At 43.5% G+C, this 17688-nt stretch overlaps 1 protein-coding gene across 1 annotated transcript in view; it reads left to right on the forward strand.

Annotated features, from left to right (window-relative positions):
• Positions 1 to 8741, forward strand: part of LOC115393913 (NACHT, LRR and PYD domains-containing protein 14-like) — a 65863-nt gene extending 57122 nt beyond the window's left edge. Inside the window, exons 11-14 of the mRNA XM_030099019.1 lie at positions 540 to 722; positions 2866 to 3048; positions 7590 to 7763; positions 8691 to 8741. Of these exons, the coding sequence (XP_029954879.1) occupies positions 540 to 722; positions 2866 to 3048; positions 7590 to 7763; positions 8691 to 8712 (562 nt within the window). The 3' untranslated portion in view covers positions 8713 to 8741. The remainder of the gene's footprint in view (positions 1 to 539; positions 723 to 2865; positions 3049 to 7589; positions 7764 to 8690) is intronic.
• Positions 8742 to 17688: the final 8947 nt, after the last annotated feature.

The raw sequence follows: 17688 nt of genomic DNA on the forward strand, positions 1-17688 counted from the left end.
CTTAAAATCACTCACACAGCATCTAAAATAATCTGCTCTCCTACTCCAAACATTTCAGAACTGAATGACAGAGCAATAGCCCGGCTTGCCAAATCAATAGTTTCAGACACAGATCACCCTCTTCATAACTTCTTCCAGCTCCTCCCCTCCGGGCGCAGATATCGGACTCTTAAATGTAGACAGGCCCGCTTTAACAAGAGTTTTGTTCTATCAGCTATTGCTGTACTGAACAAGGTACCTCGCTGACTTACTTGCCAATTTATGTTAACTGCTGTTTGTTGTTCTTTGTTGTATATTCTGTTTTTGTAATTGTCTTATTGTCTTACTTGTGGTGTATGTGATGGTGTCCATAACATCTTGAACTGACATGAAGGCTGTGGAAACAAATTTCCCTTCACGGGAAAATAAAGACTTATCTATCTATCTATCTTTATACAAACACACACACGCTCACACACTCTGGGCAGCAGCTGGCAGGCACAAAGGAAAATTTCCTCTGGAATATTTTCGTTTATTCTGTTGTTTTTCTCTGTGTTTAGGTTGCTTGACTGCAGTTTGTCAAAGATCAACTGTTCATCTTTGACCTCAGCTCTGAAGTCCAACCCCTCCCTCCAGAAACATCTCAAGCTTCTGGACCTGGGTTACAACCAGCTGCAGGATTCAGGAGTTGAGCAGCTGTGTGGTTTTCTGGAGAGTCCACTCTGCAGTCTGGACACTCTGAGGTCAGACTCCATGTTTTGTTTTGTGTTTCGTGAAAGCTGTGTTGACAGTGAAGTGCAGACACCCTGCTGATCAGAGTGATCCACACTGAGGATCTGCACGAGAAACTGAGACTTCTTCTTGAGCCTTTACTTCCTTGACTGTGGCAGAACAATGCGGAGCTCCACATTTCAAAGCTTGGTAGAAGAAGAAAGGTGCTGCAGGGGATGATTGGCTGTGAACCTCTGACACGCTCCATGTTGACCTTCAGCTTTTAAAGCACGCTGATCTCTCCTGGATCAAACTGTCACTCACAGAACTGTCATGGACCCAAAAGCAGATGGAGACTGAACTGCCATTTTCACAAAGTTTATAGAATACATCACCACATGGCAGAGAGATCTGAGAGGGAGTAGAATGACAAAGAGTTGGGTGGTCAGAAAGGCAGGTGGTCAGAAACCGGGAAGGCAAACACAAACTTTACACAATGAGTTGTGTGATGATGGCATGGAAGCTCGACCAACTGGCAACCGGGTGGACAGATGGAAGATTAAATACACTGGGAAGAGGTGGAAGACAAGACATGATAGGATAACAGATTGATTGAAAGAGTGAGGTGAGGGAGCTGGGCAGAGTGAAGGACACAAGACGGAGGGTAGAAACAAAGAGAGATCAAGGAAGACCCAAAGCAGTACAGGGGGGTGGGATTCCCATCATGCACTCGAACAGGGGCTTCCCAGTGGACAAGCATGGCAGGGAATTGTGGCAACCCTCCCAAGTGAGAACCGGGGCACTGGAGAACCCCGAGCTCAGGATTGTTTCCATCCCGGCAGTCTGTGGTTCGTCCAGGTCATGCTAGCGATGAGGTTATTGAGCTGTTCGGGCAAGCCCAGTGGAACCAACTTGTCCTGGAGAGGCCGTTGGTGAACGTGCTGCAAAGGACGGAATGGGCCTAACTAGTCGTGACAGCCAATGTGTGGAACTGGATGGAGTAATCCAGAATGTGATGTGAACCGCAACAGAGATTGGTGTGAGTTTGGATGGTCTCCGAACCCACAGTTTGGGCTTGGAAGTCCCGGATGAACGCTCCAGAGAAGGATTGGTCGGAGTTGGATGCTGGCATCCAGCAAGACAACTCTGGAGTGGCCCAGGTTTCAGCATTGCCCTCCAGGTGGGAGATCATGAACACCACCTGAGAGCTCTCCAAACACACAGAGAGTGAACATGGAGCATTGCGTGACCACGGCTCACCACAGCTGGCAGCTAGTTGAATGGCGAGATGGGACTAAATCCTCTGAGAAGAGGGAGAAAACCAGACACGGCAGAAGAATGATTGAAAGAGTGAGGTAAGAAAACCAGGGAGAGACGGGAACACAGGAGAGACGAGAGACACACGGAGCGATCAAGGAGGAACTGAAGGAGCAGGGGAACCCTGACGGTCATCAGTCTCCCAGCTGGAGCTCCAAACTGTCACAAACTCCGCAAACTCTTGACTTGTTGGCTCAATGTCAGGTCACCTCGGCTGATGACATGTCCTCCCAGTGGACTCTGCTTTTGTTTGGTGTTCACATATAATTAGCTCTCCAAAATAGCAAAGATCAAATCAGTGAGAACAGCAATCACAGTTCTTCTTTCAGCTCCTCAGAGGTCCAACTTTCTTCAGAATAAGAAATAGACGAAGGATCAGTCTGATCAGTCTCACTCCAATAGAATTACCTCCTCTTTTCAACTCGAATTTTTTAGCCAAAGTTGGAAAAAATTCAGGAAACAAATGTTGCATGATTTTGAGTTCTGTACAGAAAAGTTGGAATTATATATTCACTCTTGTGAAACATACAAAAAACAGTAATTGTATCAACCGTTTCTAAAAATAAATAAATAAATAAAATAAAAAATTATGACAATCAGTCAAAACACAGTATCTAAACTACTGTGGGTGTGTGTGTGTCTGTGTGTGGTGATCCAGATGTTGGAGGGACAGAGAGTGGACTGAGCTCTGCAGCATGTTAGTGATCAGCATGTTGATGAGAGCTCTTCTCTTCCTGGAGGCTTCAGCTGTTTGGACTTTACATTTCTAAACTCTTCCAGTCTGAACCTTCTTCAGCTCTCAATGACTTCAACATCACACTTTGTCCTCTAATCTCACTTCTTTCTGTCTTTATTCAGGATGAAGCACTGCAAGTTGTCAAAGATCAGCTGTTCTTCTCTGGCCTCAGCTCTGAAGTCCAACCCCTCCCTCCTGAAACATCTGAAACATCTGGACTTGAGTGAGAACCAGCTGCAGGATGCAGGAGTTGAGCAGCTGTGTGGTTTTCTGGAGAGTCCACTCTGCAGTCTGCAGACTCTGGGGTCAGTTGACTGTCTGTTACTGTTGAAGAAGGAGAAATGTGTGTGAGCAGCTGTGATCTGAGACTCTGATCCTGCAGTGAGAGAGTGGACTGAGCTCAGCAGTGCCACAACCATGGTTCTTAAAGAATGTGACAAAGGAGGGAGACCAAACATAGTCTGCAATGGTTCGCCGTAGAGCACAAGCCTGCAGTGCAGCTTAGCTTTCAAGACTCCCAAGCCCAGTCTCCTTAGGTGTGCTCAGGGCCGGCCCGGGCTTCAGAGGTGCCCTAGGCGAGCCCGAGACGAGCGCCCCTTGGGAGCGTGTTTTTCGAGCAGTCCCGACATTTGTTGGGGGGGGGGGGGGGGGGGGGTGCGCTGAGGAGCGATGCCGAACAATACCGATCAGTGCCGGGCAGCGCCGAGGACGAGGAGCGCGGTGCGTCGGACCGCTGCACAGCGGGGCACACGGAACACAGAGCGTCGTGGCGCCCCTTGTACAACCGCGGCGCCCCCCTCGGGACGTGGCGCCCTAGTTCGCCTATGCCTAGAGCCGGCCCTGGGTGTGCTACATCACTGGCAATCTCATGTAAGCTCTACCAACTGCTAAATGCCACAAGAAAACAAAGCCAACAAAAGAGGAAGGCAGAATATCAGAACTCCAGCCCCTCGGCCATCATAGCAGCAGGTTACTGATGTGTGTGGACATGAGGTGTGTGAATGTGATGTGGATGATGTGAGTGATGAAGATCCACAACAACAGAACAGCTCATTGATCAGGACACAGTAGGGCTGGGCGATATGGCAAAAAAAATGATCACGATTTTTTTTTCATATCATTCAATCTCGATTAAAATCACGATATGCTATATTGTTTTTAAACCAGTTTTAAAGCATCTGCACTGAAAACTAGAACTATAGAATAGATTAACATTTTATTAACAAACCAAGCAAATAGCAATGCAAATTAAATAATATAAACATAGAAAAATATAAGAACAATCTCACTTAACAGTGCAGTAAATGGGAAAAAAAATCTAGCACCAAGACAATAAAATCCTGCGATGCACCGTTTTTTCAGTTAAAGAGAAGAACTGAACGATCGTTAGTTAAAGTGTGACAGTTTCCAGCCCTGAGGATTTTTGCTGCTATAAAAGATTAAAAAACTAAAGAAACTGCCTGGGGATAATGAAGGTGCTTTCGAATGTAAACATTATTTTCAAGTTATGATGCTAAATATGCTGCTGCCATCATTAATGCTTGCATCAAATGTACAAAATTTAAATAATCTAGATTGGACAGATTAGATTTAAAATGTAACGGTACAAAACTACAATAATATAAAAAAAATAGACAAAATTAATCATTTTTCTCCTCTTACAATGTTGCTCGTATGGTGCAGTGGCCTGAAAAGACAGCACTGGGTACATTTATGTCAGGGCTTAAAGAGTTCCGTTGCCACGACGGAATTCCGTCAGTTGAAAAAATTAAGAGAGAAAAAAAATACGTATCATGAGCGCATATTGACTGGGTGCCTCTTTTTCTGGCTTGCATGCTTTTTCAATGAAGTTGTTTCATTCATTTGGTCTAAAATGTCATATGCGCAAGGTTACAGGCTTTGTTGTTGTCGCACCTCGTCACAATAAATGTATCCTGATAGCAGGAGTACATGGGGACTTTTATTTTGTAGGTGATGCGGGAAGTACATGTACATATTCACATTGCCTTGAATTTACAGCCGAAGAAGAGTTTCTCCGCTGTAAGGAATACATTTATCATTACGGTTTTGAAGACATGACCTGATTTACACAATCTACAAGAACAATGCAGCGTTAAAGCACACGGGACATCAGGAGCTACTTATTCAGGCTAGCTAGCTCCAGCCGGGGGAGGACACCGCGGGAGTCAGAGCGTCTCCTCGGGGTCTGGGAACCAACGCATGGAGGCTGTCCGTTTTCAGGCCCGCTCAAGTTAAAACTCGGACTCCATCATGTCAGGGGACTCAGAGGGCTGGCCTAGGTGATGCTCAGGTCGGAGAATGTTACTGTGCCCTCAGCCAGAGGGCTTCAGTGCTTTAAGATACGAGTTGGAGAAATATTGCACAGCCGCGGCGACGGCATGGACGAAGATTCTATTTTTAGAACAGCTACAGCGATGCCTGTAGAGGATGGAGTGGCAAAGTTTTCACCCTCTGTTCACCAAACTGCTGGAAGTCATTTCTTCGTGGGAACAATGGCAGAAGAACAGGTAACTGATACACACTGCTATTACTTGCTGTAGCTGTACAGCCACAGCCTTATGCTCATTACAGAAAAAGATACGGAAGTCACTGTTTGAAATGATTCTATGTTGACAGAATCATCAGTCACAGGCAACGTTAACTTACAAGAGCAAGGTGACTGGAACCTGCTTGAGAAACTTTAGATGTATTTGGAAGTCTGAAACATCCAAATAAAATAGAATAAATTCACTAATGTTTTGTCTGAATTCACAGTGAAACAAAAAAGGCAGACTCTTTGATTGTGTTTTTTTTTCTTTACAAAATTAAGTTAAAATGAATGAATTATGACACAGTAAATGAGACATTGGGACTTGAAGTGAACCACAGTGAAATTTAAGGTCTTCCTGAATTGGAAAAAATGTATTGTTTGATGCTGACTGCAGGAAGGTTCTGCTCTGTTACAGCTTTAACAGGTGTTATCCTATTGATGACAAGTAAAACACCCAAGACTGCTTCCTGATTATATATTATATTAATATAGTATTGTAGGGCTTGTTCAGTGGTGTTTTCTTTCATAATTTCAGTTTTTGTCTTTACTGTGGCAGGTGGACAAAGATGCTGGTGGGATGAAGGATGAGGAAACCCTCTTCCTCATTCTGGAGCCGTGTGGAGGCCAGCTTTACACTTTCTGTTGTGTTTTCTCCTCTTCAGTTTCATGCAGTTTTATTTTCACTACAAATTCTTGTCAGTTCCTGAATGATTTTATTGCATAATATCATTGTCAATAAAGATTTTATTTTTGTATTAAACTGTTTCAAACTCAAGCCAGTCTTTTTTAATATTCCCCAGTCTAATTATATTGATTCATATCTATGATTTCATTAATACTGGTTTCTGCTGCTCTTAAAGCATTGAAGAGACCAGAGAGACTGTTTTACCTGCCTGCACAGAGCCCAGCCTTACCTCGCAGTGAAGCTGTGTGTTTTACAACCAGGAGCTCCAAGTCTGCAACGAAGAGGCGAGGATGCAGGGCTAAACACTTTTTATTTACAAAATGTGAAAAACTTCACAGATTGTCAGTTATCAGTGTGTGCATGGATGTGGTTGTGTGTTAAACTATGACAAAGCTGTGCTACTGAACCCACATGAGTGGCGTGCACGGGGCATCCACCAGCCGTTGTGTGTGCCTTAGAGAGAGATGAGGAGGAATTTAAGTACAGATGTATCCTACAGAGTCAACCAGTATGCAGCCACTGACATATAGAGGTTGTCACAAATATTTGAGCCCATTCAGTCTCCATTTGAGGGTATAAATATCAGAGCAATTCAATAATCCTTTCTGGACAGTTTTATCTTTATAAAGAGATACTCTTAAGTCCCTGTTTAAAAAAAAGACAGCAAATCAGTCAAAACAAAAGATTCAAATTTATGAATCTTAAGAGAAATTTAACCGTGGTGTAGATTTGGCTGTACCATAATATTGATGCTGTTTGTTATAAAGGACATTGTTCAAATCTAAATTGAGAAGAAAGCACAGTTTCACTTAAAAAAAAAAAATGTTCGAAAATTTTCAGTCAAATCATTTTTTTTTACTTTAACCCCTGATTTATGTGCAGTCAATATTCGTGTTAAGATAAATATTCTGGTTTCTGAAACATTTGGAATAACCCCAGAGATCCTCATTCAGACCACAGCCACAGGCGACGCCATGACTGCAATTGCACTTCTTGCCACTAGGGGTGCTGTTTGCATGTTCAACCTTATTTTACACAGACACCACAGAAGAAGACCGGCGCTGCAGCCGCTGTAGGCTCTCTCTGCATGTTGTTAGAAACAGAGCGTTAGCGGCAAGAAGTGGTGATATGTTCAATGATGCGATGCACCGTCATTTTCATTAAAAGAGAAGAACTGAACGATCGTTAGTTAGACTGTATCACAAGTAGTTCCTGGACTCAAAAGACCAGATTCTTTGCGGATCGGTGTGCTAGCAGCGGTGCGGGTGGAGCAGCCTGTCCTGTCAGCAGCAGCCTCATCTTCAGAGGATAACGCCAATACATGGCTGACTTCATCTGCTTCGCTGCTCCACGTTCAGCTCCATCTCTGTTTACTTCTCAGACAACTTGCAGGCGGAAGTTGAGCAGGAAAAAGTCGACTGTGTCATGCACATTTCTGCCATGTCTGATCGAGTAAATGTGCTCACAGCTGATCACCGTGATCGACTGGAAATTAATCACGATCACCAATCACGATCATATAATCGCCCAGGCCTAGGACACAGTAATGTGGAGCTGCTCATCTGATTGATTCCTCCTGATTTATTCTGCTGCTTTCTCTCTTTATTCAGTTTGAGGAGCTGCAGTTTGTCAAAGACCAGCTGTTCTTCTCTGGCCTCAGCTCTGAAGTCCAACCCCTCCCACCTAAAACTGCTGGACCTGCGCAAAAACCAGCTGCAGGATCCAGATGTGAAGCAGCTCGTTGATCTTCTGAAGAGTCCAGACTGCAGCCTGAAGGGTTTCTGGTTAGTAAATGGTTGGAGTGAGTTCATGCCACTTTCAGCTGGTTTGTACGGGGTCAATATAATGCCACGAATGTTTTGCATCAGTAAATGATGATTTGAATGATAACCAATGATTTTCACATAATTTCACTTTGTATTGGTAAATCGTGTTTTGAAAAGCTGTGAAAAAATGATGAAAAAAATACTTTGTAAATGTGCAGAAAAGGAATGATTTGCATGACTGTAAAAAAAAAAAAGATTTGCATTTGTGAAAAATAGAAATTAGCATAAAAAGCAAAAAAAAAAAAAAAAAAAAAAGCAAATTTGTGCGAGTCTCTGAATTTGTGGATGTGAATTTTGATGTAGGCTTGACTCCTCTATCTGATTGGATAGTGACAGATGGATCTGTCCAATCAGGGATCAGACAGCTCCCTGTCCTCCGCCCTGCTCCAGACTCTTAAGGGGGAGGAGTTTCCACATGGACCGAGGAGGGAGCCCATCTGCAACTGTGGGTTATCATTTATGATATTGAGGGAATTAAAGTTCATATTTAATGTTTATGTTAAATTGTTTCTTGAATGCAATTGTCTTACTATCTAACCGCCACAGTCCATGTTGAAACTCTACTCCCTCTTAAGAGTCTGCAGCAGGAGGACACACAGCCATCTGCTCCCTGATTGGACAGTTCCATTTGTTGCTATCCAATCTAGAATCGGAGTCAAGGCCATGCCAAAATTCACAACCCCAACTTTAAAACTTCAAAACAGGATGTTTGCAAAGGAACTTTTGTTTCTTTTCACAAATGCATTTTCTTTGCAGTCATGCAAATCCTTTTGTACACATTGACAAAGTTGAATTTTTCATGCAAATGACTGCTGCTCTGAACAGGACTGAAGTCCTCGCTGCTCTGATCAGAGACTCTGATCATCTCCTCTCATCTCTCTGCAGGTGGAAGAAACAGATCCACTGAGAGCAGAGAGGAAGCTGTGTGTCCTGAAGACCTACTGAGGAGAGCAGAGCTTCATCCAGACTGAGTGACAGAGGAACCACCAGAAGATCTGCTGAGTGTCAGTGGAGCAGTGTGAAGAGCTGTGAGAGTCCAGCATCGAACCAGGGTTCCTCTTAGATGTGACCCAGAACCATCACTGTCGACTGAACCTCCTCCTCTTCATGTTGTTTCCTTGGAATTTGTTGAGATTTTTTATTTGTTTTTTCTAAATTCTTTGTTGACTTTTGAACCATGTTCCTTCATTCTGGACCTTAACAAGTCCCCTTCAGAGGACAGTGATACTCTGTAACCTTCAGAGAGTGAACTGGTCTGTGTGGAGTTTCTCAGCTTCTGTAAAGTGGACCAGGAGCTGGTCAACACTCCATCAAGCTGTTCACCACCTTCACCTCCATCAGCTGAGGATTTGTCCACAGCACAGAGAGTGAGCTGCATGAACAGAGACACTTCCTGTTCCAGTCGGCTCTGACTGTGTCTTGAAAGTGAAATGAATCCTCTGCTCCATCAATCCTGTCAGGACTCTGTCAACGTGGACGGTGTCAGATCCTTCCAGCTGAAAGTCCACATCTTTAGCGAGCCACTTATAGCAACAGATACTGGCTCGTTGAGCATCAAACATGAACTTCAATCATGTCAACTTTTTGCCTTTACATCAATATATATGTATATTTTTTGTCTTTTGATGAACTTAAAGGTCCATGTTGCTCTTTTGTTCTGCAACTTGCAATCCTAAAGAGTCTTCAGCAATCCTCAGTCGGCCTCTTAATCCTGGAACAACAGGAATCTTCAAACCTGCCTCGACTGAGAGAACACACACTTGAAGACAACAAGAGATAGATTAGAGAAGATCTTCCTCTTCTGATCTTACAGTGTGTGCTGTGTTCCGGAGTGCAGATGTTAGCAGCTGGGAAATAACGCTCAGTTCCTGCTACAACATCTGGGGGAAAAATGGGTTATTCTGCAGAACTTTTTGAACAAACCTCTTAGTGGGGCGAAAGAATGTTTTTGTTTTTCACAATAATTCTTTCTTTATGTTTTTGTTTGGTGTTACCAGAACTTTTAACTTCTAACATGCAGACAAAGCATGACAGCTGATCTTCTGCCATTTCTTTAACAGCTTTACAACTCAACACTCCAGCACGACCTCCATGGCTCTGGGCCTGTATGTCCTCCATGGCATCCTGGGTAAAGGAGTTCTTATCAAACTATATTCACAGCAACACAGTTCTCAGAATTTAAAACTACCGGTATATTTGTGTGATGAATGGAGAGCAGAGAATAAAGAGGACCCATGTCTGATAAACAGACATGTGAGAAAAAGCAGGGTGCTAAAGCAAACAGAGGAAGTTGCTTCGTTTGTTCACAGTGACTGAAGTCTCACGGTTTTCTAAAGTGACTGTTTTTCACCCTGTGGTGCTGAATTGTGATGATTGAACTGTCATGACAGCCCTCCAATATCTTCCTCTGACATTACAGTCAGACTGAACTTTACAATAACTCAGCACCACCCAGTGCATTATGGGACATTTCATTACAGGTTGGGTTCCAATGCTGTTTGTGCAAAAACTCAAACTCTTGCAATGCTTTTTTTCCCACTAGTCAGTCAAAATGTCTGATTCCACTTCATTTAAGATAAATCCACTTCAAAAGTATATTTCAGCAAGATAAAGAATCTTGTTTCAAGACAATGCTTCTTAAATCAAGATGGTTTTCATTTGTTCTGTTGGCAGAAACTTTTCCAATACACCAAATGGATTTATTTTAAATCAAGTGGAACAAGACATTTTGACTTAAAACAAGTCTAAAAAAAATAAGAATTTGAGCTGTTGTGCTAAAGTCAAACAGATGTGAAGCACTGAGCTGCATGAATGAGCCTCTCACACCCCAATGAGCTGGAGATGCTGGAGACATTTTGAGGAATTGTCCTTTTGACACCAAATCAGGGAGGTGGGAGACTTCTTGAAACAACTTCCCTTTTTGACTTCAGATCAAGAGGAGAGAAGACTTTGAGAAGCAGTGACTCTGATTCTGTTCATATTTCAATTGATTTGACGACTTGAACTGTAGCTGATCAGCTGGAATACACACATTTGGTGAGAAACTTTTTTTACAATTGACATTTTGACTTTAGATGTTTGTTGAAATGCATCATGTGTCTTTTGAACTCTTACATAAAGAATTAAGACTGTATCGCCAACATTTTGTTCTTCAGACCGGTGTCAGAATGTTTCTGTGATTCAGGAAGAGAAATAGATTCAATGTTGCTTTGAATACATATTGAATACGCAAGATACATTTTTTTGTAAATATCATTGCTTATTGAAATAACGGGACTGGATGTCTTGTTTTCTTTTCATGGGTCTTTAAAGGAGCTGTATCATGATTTTTGGAGACTGTCAAAGGCAGCTTCAGGCAGTTAGAGGCTATTTTAGCAGCTGTGGCACAGTGGAGCATTAGTAATTCTACACATCAACACAGAGGTCCAAACGACTCAACTTCACTGAACCAGGCTTTGGAATTCAATATGGAGGAATTCCTGTTTGCGGCATGCAGGTTGGACTTACTGGTAGAGTCTGTCCATCTGGTGGCTTTAGTCTAGGAATTGCACCACTTTGTCGATCTTGCAGAATCCATGTTGAAACTGGTTGAAACTGAAAATTTGTGAGGCAGTCCAGAGTGAAATGTTTGTCGCAAACCAACGAATAAAAAAGGGTTTCTTTTGGTATACTCTCCATTCCAAAATCGACCCACTTTTGATGACCGTGCTCTTCTTTTGGAGGGGTAAACAAATTCTTTGAGCAAACAAGCAAACTGAGTGTTTTGCTATGATGTGACGCTCGTGTGTTTGGCGCTTCATTATTGGTGCCAGACATTTGAAGGGAGGGTAGAGCTTGGACTGAATATTCATATAGATTACTCAAATATGTGTAAATGAAGAGAAATAATGACGGATTAAAATTTCCTGAGGTAATCACACAATGTTAAAAGCTCATTAAAGTCCATTTTTCATGACAGGGCTCCTTGAACATGTTCACTGTGTGAAAGCAAACAGAGTTTTTTCCTTGACATGAACTCATGAGAATCTGTAAAGTGATGAAAGTGAAAAAGATGAAATGGAAAAACTGTTGTATGTCTGTATGTCAAGAAAAAGGTTGTGAACTCCTGCTGCACAAGAAGCATTTATAAAGTGGAAAGTATGGACCCAAACACAGAACCCTGCAGAACTCCACTTACCGTAGTCTGAGCTGCATGAAGGAAGTGGAAATTTTGTGAGACAGGTCAAATAAAATAGAAATAAAAACAGGAATACAATTGTGAGTTTTCAGGGTTTTTTTGTTTGTTTGTTTTTTTAGTTTAACTTCTTCGTTCAATCAGCTCCACAGTGAAACACTCCGTGTGGTTTCCATGCGCTGTTATGTTGAAGATCCTTCCTCTGCTGTGTTGTTGTGGTTTTTTCAGACTTGACGGCTGCAGGTTCAACATGTCGGCGTCTCTCAGAGTGATTCAACCCGCGGTCGGAGTTCTCCGTCCGGCCGGCTGCAGCTCGCTGCTGCGGGGGAGAGAGCCGAGGAGGAGTCCGGGGGTCGGGCGCTGGATGTCGGACTCGCTCACAGGTACGGACCGCTGCCTCCGGAGCTCCCCGCCGCGTGTCCGCTCCGTCACCGGGGATCAACAGGCTGGTTCCACCGGGGACTCCTGCAGGGGGAACCGGCTGCTCACAGAACCGGCTGCTGACAGCCTGGGACTGAGGATGGATCTGTGAAAGTTCCTACACAGACCGGAAATGAGCCTCTTTAGAAGCGGCTGCAGGAACTTTAATCCACAGTTCGGTTTATATCTAAAGACACAGGAAGTTCCAGAGACTGGAAGTTCGATCTGAACTGTGGAAAGTCTTGGTCTGGGGATGCTCTGGTCCTGGTCTTCACTACAACATGAAAAGACTCATGTTCATGATTCTCCCTTTGTTTTTGTTTTTCTCAGGAGAAAACCTCAGACCACTAGAGGGCGTCAGAGTCCGGGACTTGACAAGGTGAGATCAGTTACCGGCACTCTACTGATATGTCCGGATGTGTGTGTTCTGGCCGGTCCCTTCACCATTATGAAACTCGGACGCGGAGCTGTCTGTGGTGCTGAAACGCCTCTCTCTCTCGTCCACACCCGAGATCCACATTTCATGAAATAATACGTCAAAGCAACAACAAAAAATCCAAAACAGGCCTATTATCAAAGCCTTACTTCACCTATGTGTCTTTAATTCATGCTATTCACACGGTTATCTAGCTGGTATCCACTATTAACAATAACACTGTAAGTGGATGTTATTTGATCACATTAGTTCCTTTGTTTAGAGCTGTTGTTTTACTTTTTGTCCTCTGGAGGGCGCTCGCACACAACTGATTGTTCTTCACACAAGCGGAAGTGGTCTGTTTTTTCGGTTTCGGTTTTTTTTTGTACATACGTTTGAGAGCTACAAGCAGCAATGGAGCCCGCAGCCACGGACTTTGGTTAAAGAAGAATATTTTGCAGCCCTGGGAAAGCGGAGCGAGGTCTGTGCTTGTGTGACAATGCAATTTAATCTGTAGTTTTATTCATGTGATTCAAATGTATTTTGGTTTTGTTTGTTTATGCACTTGCAGTTTTCACGGTGGTTTCAACTGAACCTTGCTGGACATGGCGGTGTACAATGACGATACTACATGTACAGTAAAGAACATCTTCCACCCGTTCGAAAAATCTCCGTCATCTTTCTTCTGGGGACTGCTACAGTGAAAACTCGACCGTTGAAGACACACGACAGTTCATGTCCAGGCAAGATCCCTCAGCCGAGAGCAATGGTCAGAAGAGACTGCACGTGTCGAGTTCTGGTTTGACTACATTTAAAACCAAGTGCAATGCTACGAGACTGTTTCTAATAGCCTAAGTGATTTTCATGCAAACTCTTAAAACTGTTTGGGTCAGTTTGTTAATATTACCTGTGTGAGTCTCTGCAGCTTATTGGCAGTATTGAAGTTTACGACACTTTGTCATATGTGTGATTGCTTTATGAGGTTTTGGAAAAAAGTGTAAATATCTGAGCTGAGCATTGTGTCCTACAAAAGGCAGAAATAAGGCACAGGTTTATGAAAATTAAAGCCAGACTTTATACTTACGGCATCATACACAATAAGATAACAAAATGTCAATTCCTGCTGAAGAAGTAGAACAGACACAGCAAGCAGAGCAGCCACAGGTTAGATCCAGCAGCCGTGAAAGAAGCCTAACACAGAAAGGTAAAGAAATGCATGATCAAGAGATAAAGAAACACGAAAGGGCGTTCACTAAATCATATGAGTCTTGGAGAGAATCAGCAAGAGAAATCAGAACAGGTCTGAAACAGGTCCTCACATTTGAAGAGCTTAAAGAAGCTAGCCACAATATTCGGGCTAAATGTGATGTAGTCAAGTTAAACTACGAGCCCCTCCGACGCAACCAGGCTATGACACAGGAAATAGTTAAGAGAATGGACGCGTGCAATACCATCACAATTGAAATATGTGAGCTCATTCAAAAACGACATGACACTTTGGAGGAACCATTTAATGATCGTCTTGAAAAGGAAAGAGTCAGAATGGTGTTGAGTAAAAATGATTTTGGCTCAGTATTTGGGAACACCGTAACTGAGACGGTCAGTTCAGCCAATCGTGCAGATGCAGAAGCTCAACTTGCTGTTGTGGTGGAGCAGGCTTGTGTCACCAAAGAAATACTCGTGCAGGAAGCAAAAGTCAGTAAAATGGAGAGTGATTGGAAAATCAAGGAATCTGAAGTACTCACCGTGTTCAAAAGGGAGGAGCTTGAAACAAAAGCAAAAATAGAGGAGGAGAAAAACAAGTTACAACAACTGAAGGCAGATAGCGAAGTAAAAGTGGCAGCTGCTCGAGTCAAAGCTTACAGTGCCCAAGATGTGTCTGAAAGAACTTCGCTGTCATCACACCATTCAGATGAACCAGCAAATATTAACAATGATGCTCCATTCTCCCTGAATCCTCAGGCCCCTTCATTCCAACCTCTTCCACCCCAGCAAGAGCTCAGCATAGCTCAAGCCCTGGCAAGTTCTCTGACACTAAATCGCCTCCCACTACCTGAGCCTGCGATTTTTAGTGGTGATCCACTGAAGTTTATGGACTGGAAAGTGTCATTCATGGCATTAATCGGAAACAAACCACTACCTGTATGCGAGAAAATGTTGTACCTAAAATCTTATCTTGCAGGAGAGGCAAAGAAGGCAGTGGAAGGTTACTTCTATCGAAACACTGAGATGGCATATCGAGGTATTTGGAATGTGTTGGAGGAAAGATACGGCAGTCCATTCATGATTCAAAGAGCCTTCAGAGCAAAGCTTATGAAATGGCCCAAAATAAGCGCTAATGATCCTCTCGCATTACGAGAGTTTGCAGATTTCCTGCAGAGTTGTGCTGAGGCTATTCTTCAAGTCAAGGGTCTAGAGATTCTAAATGATTGTGAAGAAAATCATAAGCTGTTAAAGAAACTGCCTGAGTGGATCGTACAAAGATGGAGTCATATTGTTGTGGATGAGATGGACAAAAATCAAGAATATCCCAGCTTTGCTCATTTTACACGCTTCATGCAAAAGGAAGCCAAAGTGGCATGTAATCCTGTTGCCTCACCATTCTTAATGAAAAGGCTTCAGAAGAGAGATATGTTAAGCGAGCTAAAGCACTCACCACAACTGCTCAGACCAAATCAAGCATCTCAACCCCTGCTGTGACGCCAAAACCTAAGTCACCTTGTTTATTTTGTCATGAGGACACACATGGCATAGTGAAATGTTCTGTGTTCGCAGCAAAGACCATGGATGAAAAGACAACATTTATTCGTGAAAATCACCTGTGCTTCGGATGTCTAAGAAAAGGCCACTTTACAAAGGAATGTAAAGCATGCCACTCCTGTGGCAAGTGTAGCCGACGCCATCCTACTTGTCTGCACATTGAGGAACCAAAGGAATCAAAACAAAAGGATGCTGAGAACGTCTCAGGCGAAAGTGCTAACAAAGAAGTACACAAAGTTATGTCTCATGTGCTAACAAGAAAAACATCTGCCACATCCAGCATAGTACCAGTCTTTGTCTCAGCTGCCTCAAACCCCCAAAAGGAAATCCTCACTTATGCCTTACTTGACACCCAGAGTGACTCATCTTTCATTTTAGGTGATTTGGCCACTGAACTTAATGTTGAGTCAAAACCAGTGCAGTTAAAGTTAAGTACCATGACCTCTGTCAACACTGTTGTAGCGAGTAAACTTGCCTGTAACTTACAAGTACGTGGGTTTGATTCTGACGCTCACATCCAAATACATCAGGCCTACTCTCGAGACTTTATTCCAGTTGACAAGTCCCATATTCCCACGAAGGAAACTGCACTTCAGTGGCCCCACCTCAAACCACTTGCTAACAAAATGAAGCCACTTCAGGACTGTGATGTGGGATTGTTAATCGGTTATGACTGCCCATCAGCCTTAGCTCCCCTAGAGGTAGTTACTGGAAATGTAAATGAGCCGTTTGCTCAAAGAACTATACTGGGCTGGAGTGTCATTGGCTCAGCAAATCCCCATTTGGACAGAGAAGGCAATCAGAGTTATGTGCATCGCATCACAGTGAAAGAAGTGCCCACACCATCAGCAGTGGATGTGCTCAAAGTCCTGGAGTCAGACTTTAATGAGAGGAACTATGAGGACAAGTACGTGTCTCAAGATGATGTCCGCTTCATACAACTTCTGAGTGACACAATCGTACAAAGGCCAGATGGGCACTACGAAATGCCCCTCCCTTTCAAAGACAATGTCCCACCAGACCTCCCAAACAACAAGAGACTCGCCACTGTCCGTTTGCAGCACCTCCAAAAAAGGTTAAAGGCTGACAAACAGTATCATGAACACTACACAGCCTTCATGAGAGACATTATTGACAGTGGTGATGCAGAGTTAGCTCCCCCAGTATCTGACAGTGAAACTGTGTGGTACATCCCACACCATGGGGTGTACCACCCGAAGAAGCTCGCCAAGTTACGAGTTGTCTTTGATTGCTCTGCTAAGTTTCAAGGCATCTCACTGAACGATACACTCCTCACAGGTCCTGACATGACTAACTCGTTGGTGGGAGTGCTCTGTCGCTTTAGAAGAGAAGCTGTAGCTGTGATCTGTGACATCCAGAAAATGTTTCATCAGTTCTTTGTCACACCTGAGATGCGTAACTACTTAAGATTCCTATGGTGGGAAAACGGTCAGCTTGACACTGAACCAAAGGAATACAGAATGGCTGTCCACTTGTTTGGTGCTGGCTCCTCGCCTGGTTGTGCGAATTTCGGTCTTAAGTATCTAGCCCAACAGCACAGATCTGATTTCCCCAAAGCCGCAGCCTTCATCGAAAATGACTTCTACGTCGATGATGGGCTAACAAGTGTCCCTTCTGTCACCGAAGCCAAAGAGCTCATTACAGAAGCCCAAGAACTGTGTAAAGAAGCAGGCTTGCGACTGCACAAGTTCAACTCAAACCACAGTGAAGCTCTGTCCCATCTTGAACCCTCAGAAAGAGCAGATACCACGGAGCCTCTCAAACTCAAACCAGATGTGACAACAGATAGCCATGTGCTTGGTATCCAGTGGTCTATTGAAAATGACACTTTCAGTTTCAATACCAGCTCCAAAGAGCAAACCCCTACTCGCCGAAGCATACTGTCTGTGATCTCATCCCTGTTTGACCCACTTGGGTTTGTAGCTCCCTTTGTTCTGCGTGGTAAAAGTATTCTGCAGGAGCTATGTCGCAGAGGCATTGGCTGGGATGATCCTATTCCTGAGAGCTTGAGCTCACGGTGGGAGGAGTGGAAAGACGGTTTGCACATTCTGAAGACAATCACAGTGCCCAGATGTTATCACCCTCCTGATTTT

Source organism: Salarias fasciatus, chromosome 9 (genome assembly GCF_902148845.1).
Source record: "Salarias fasciatus chromosome 9, fSalaFa1.1, whole genome shotgun sequence".
In the NCBI taxonomy this organism is placed as follows: Eukaryota; Metazoa; Chordata; class Actinopteri; order Blenniiformes; family Blenniidae; genus Salarias; species Salarias fasciatus.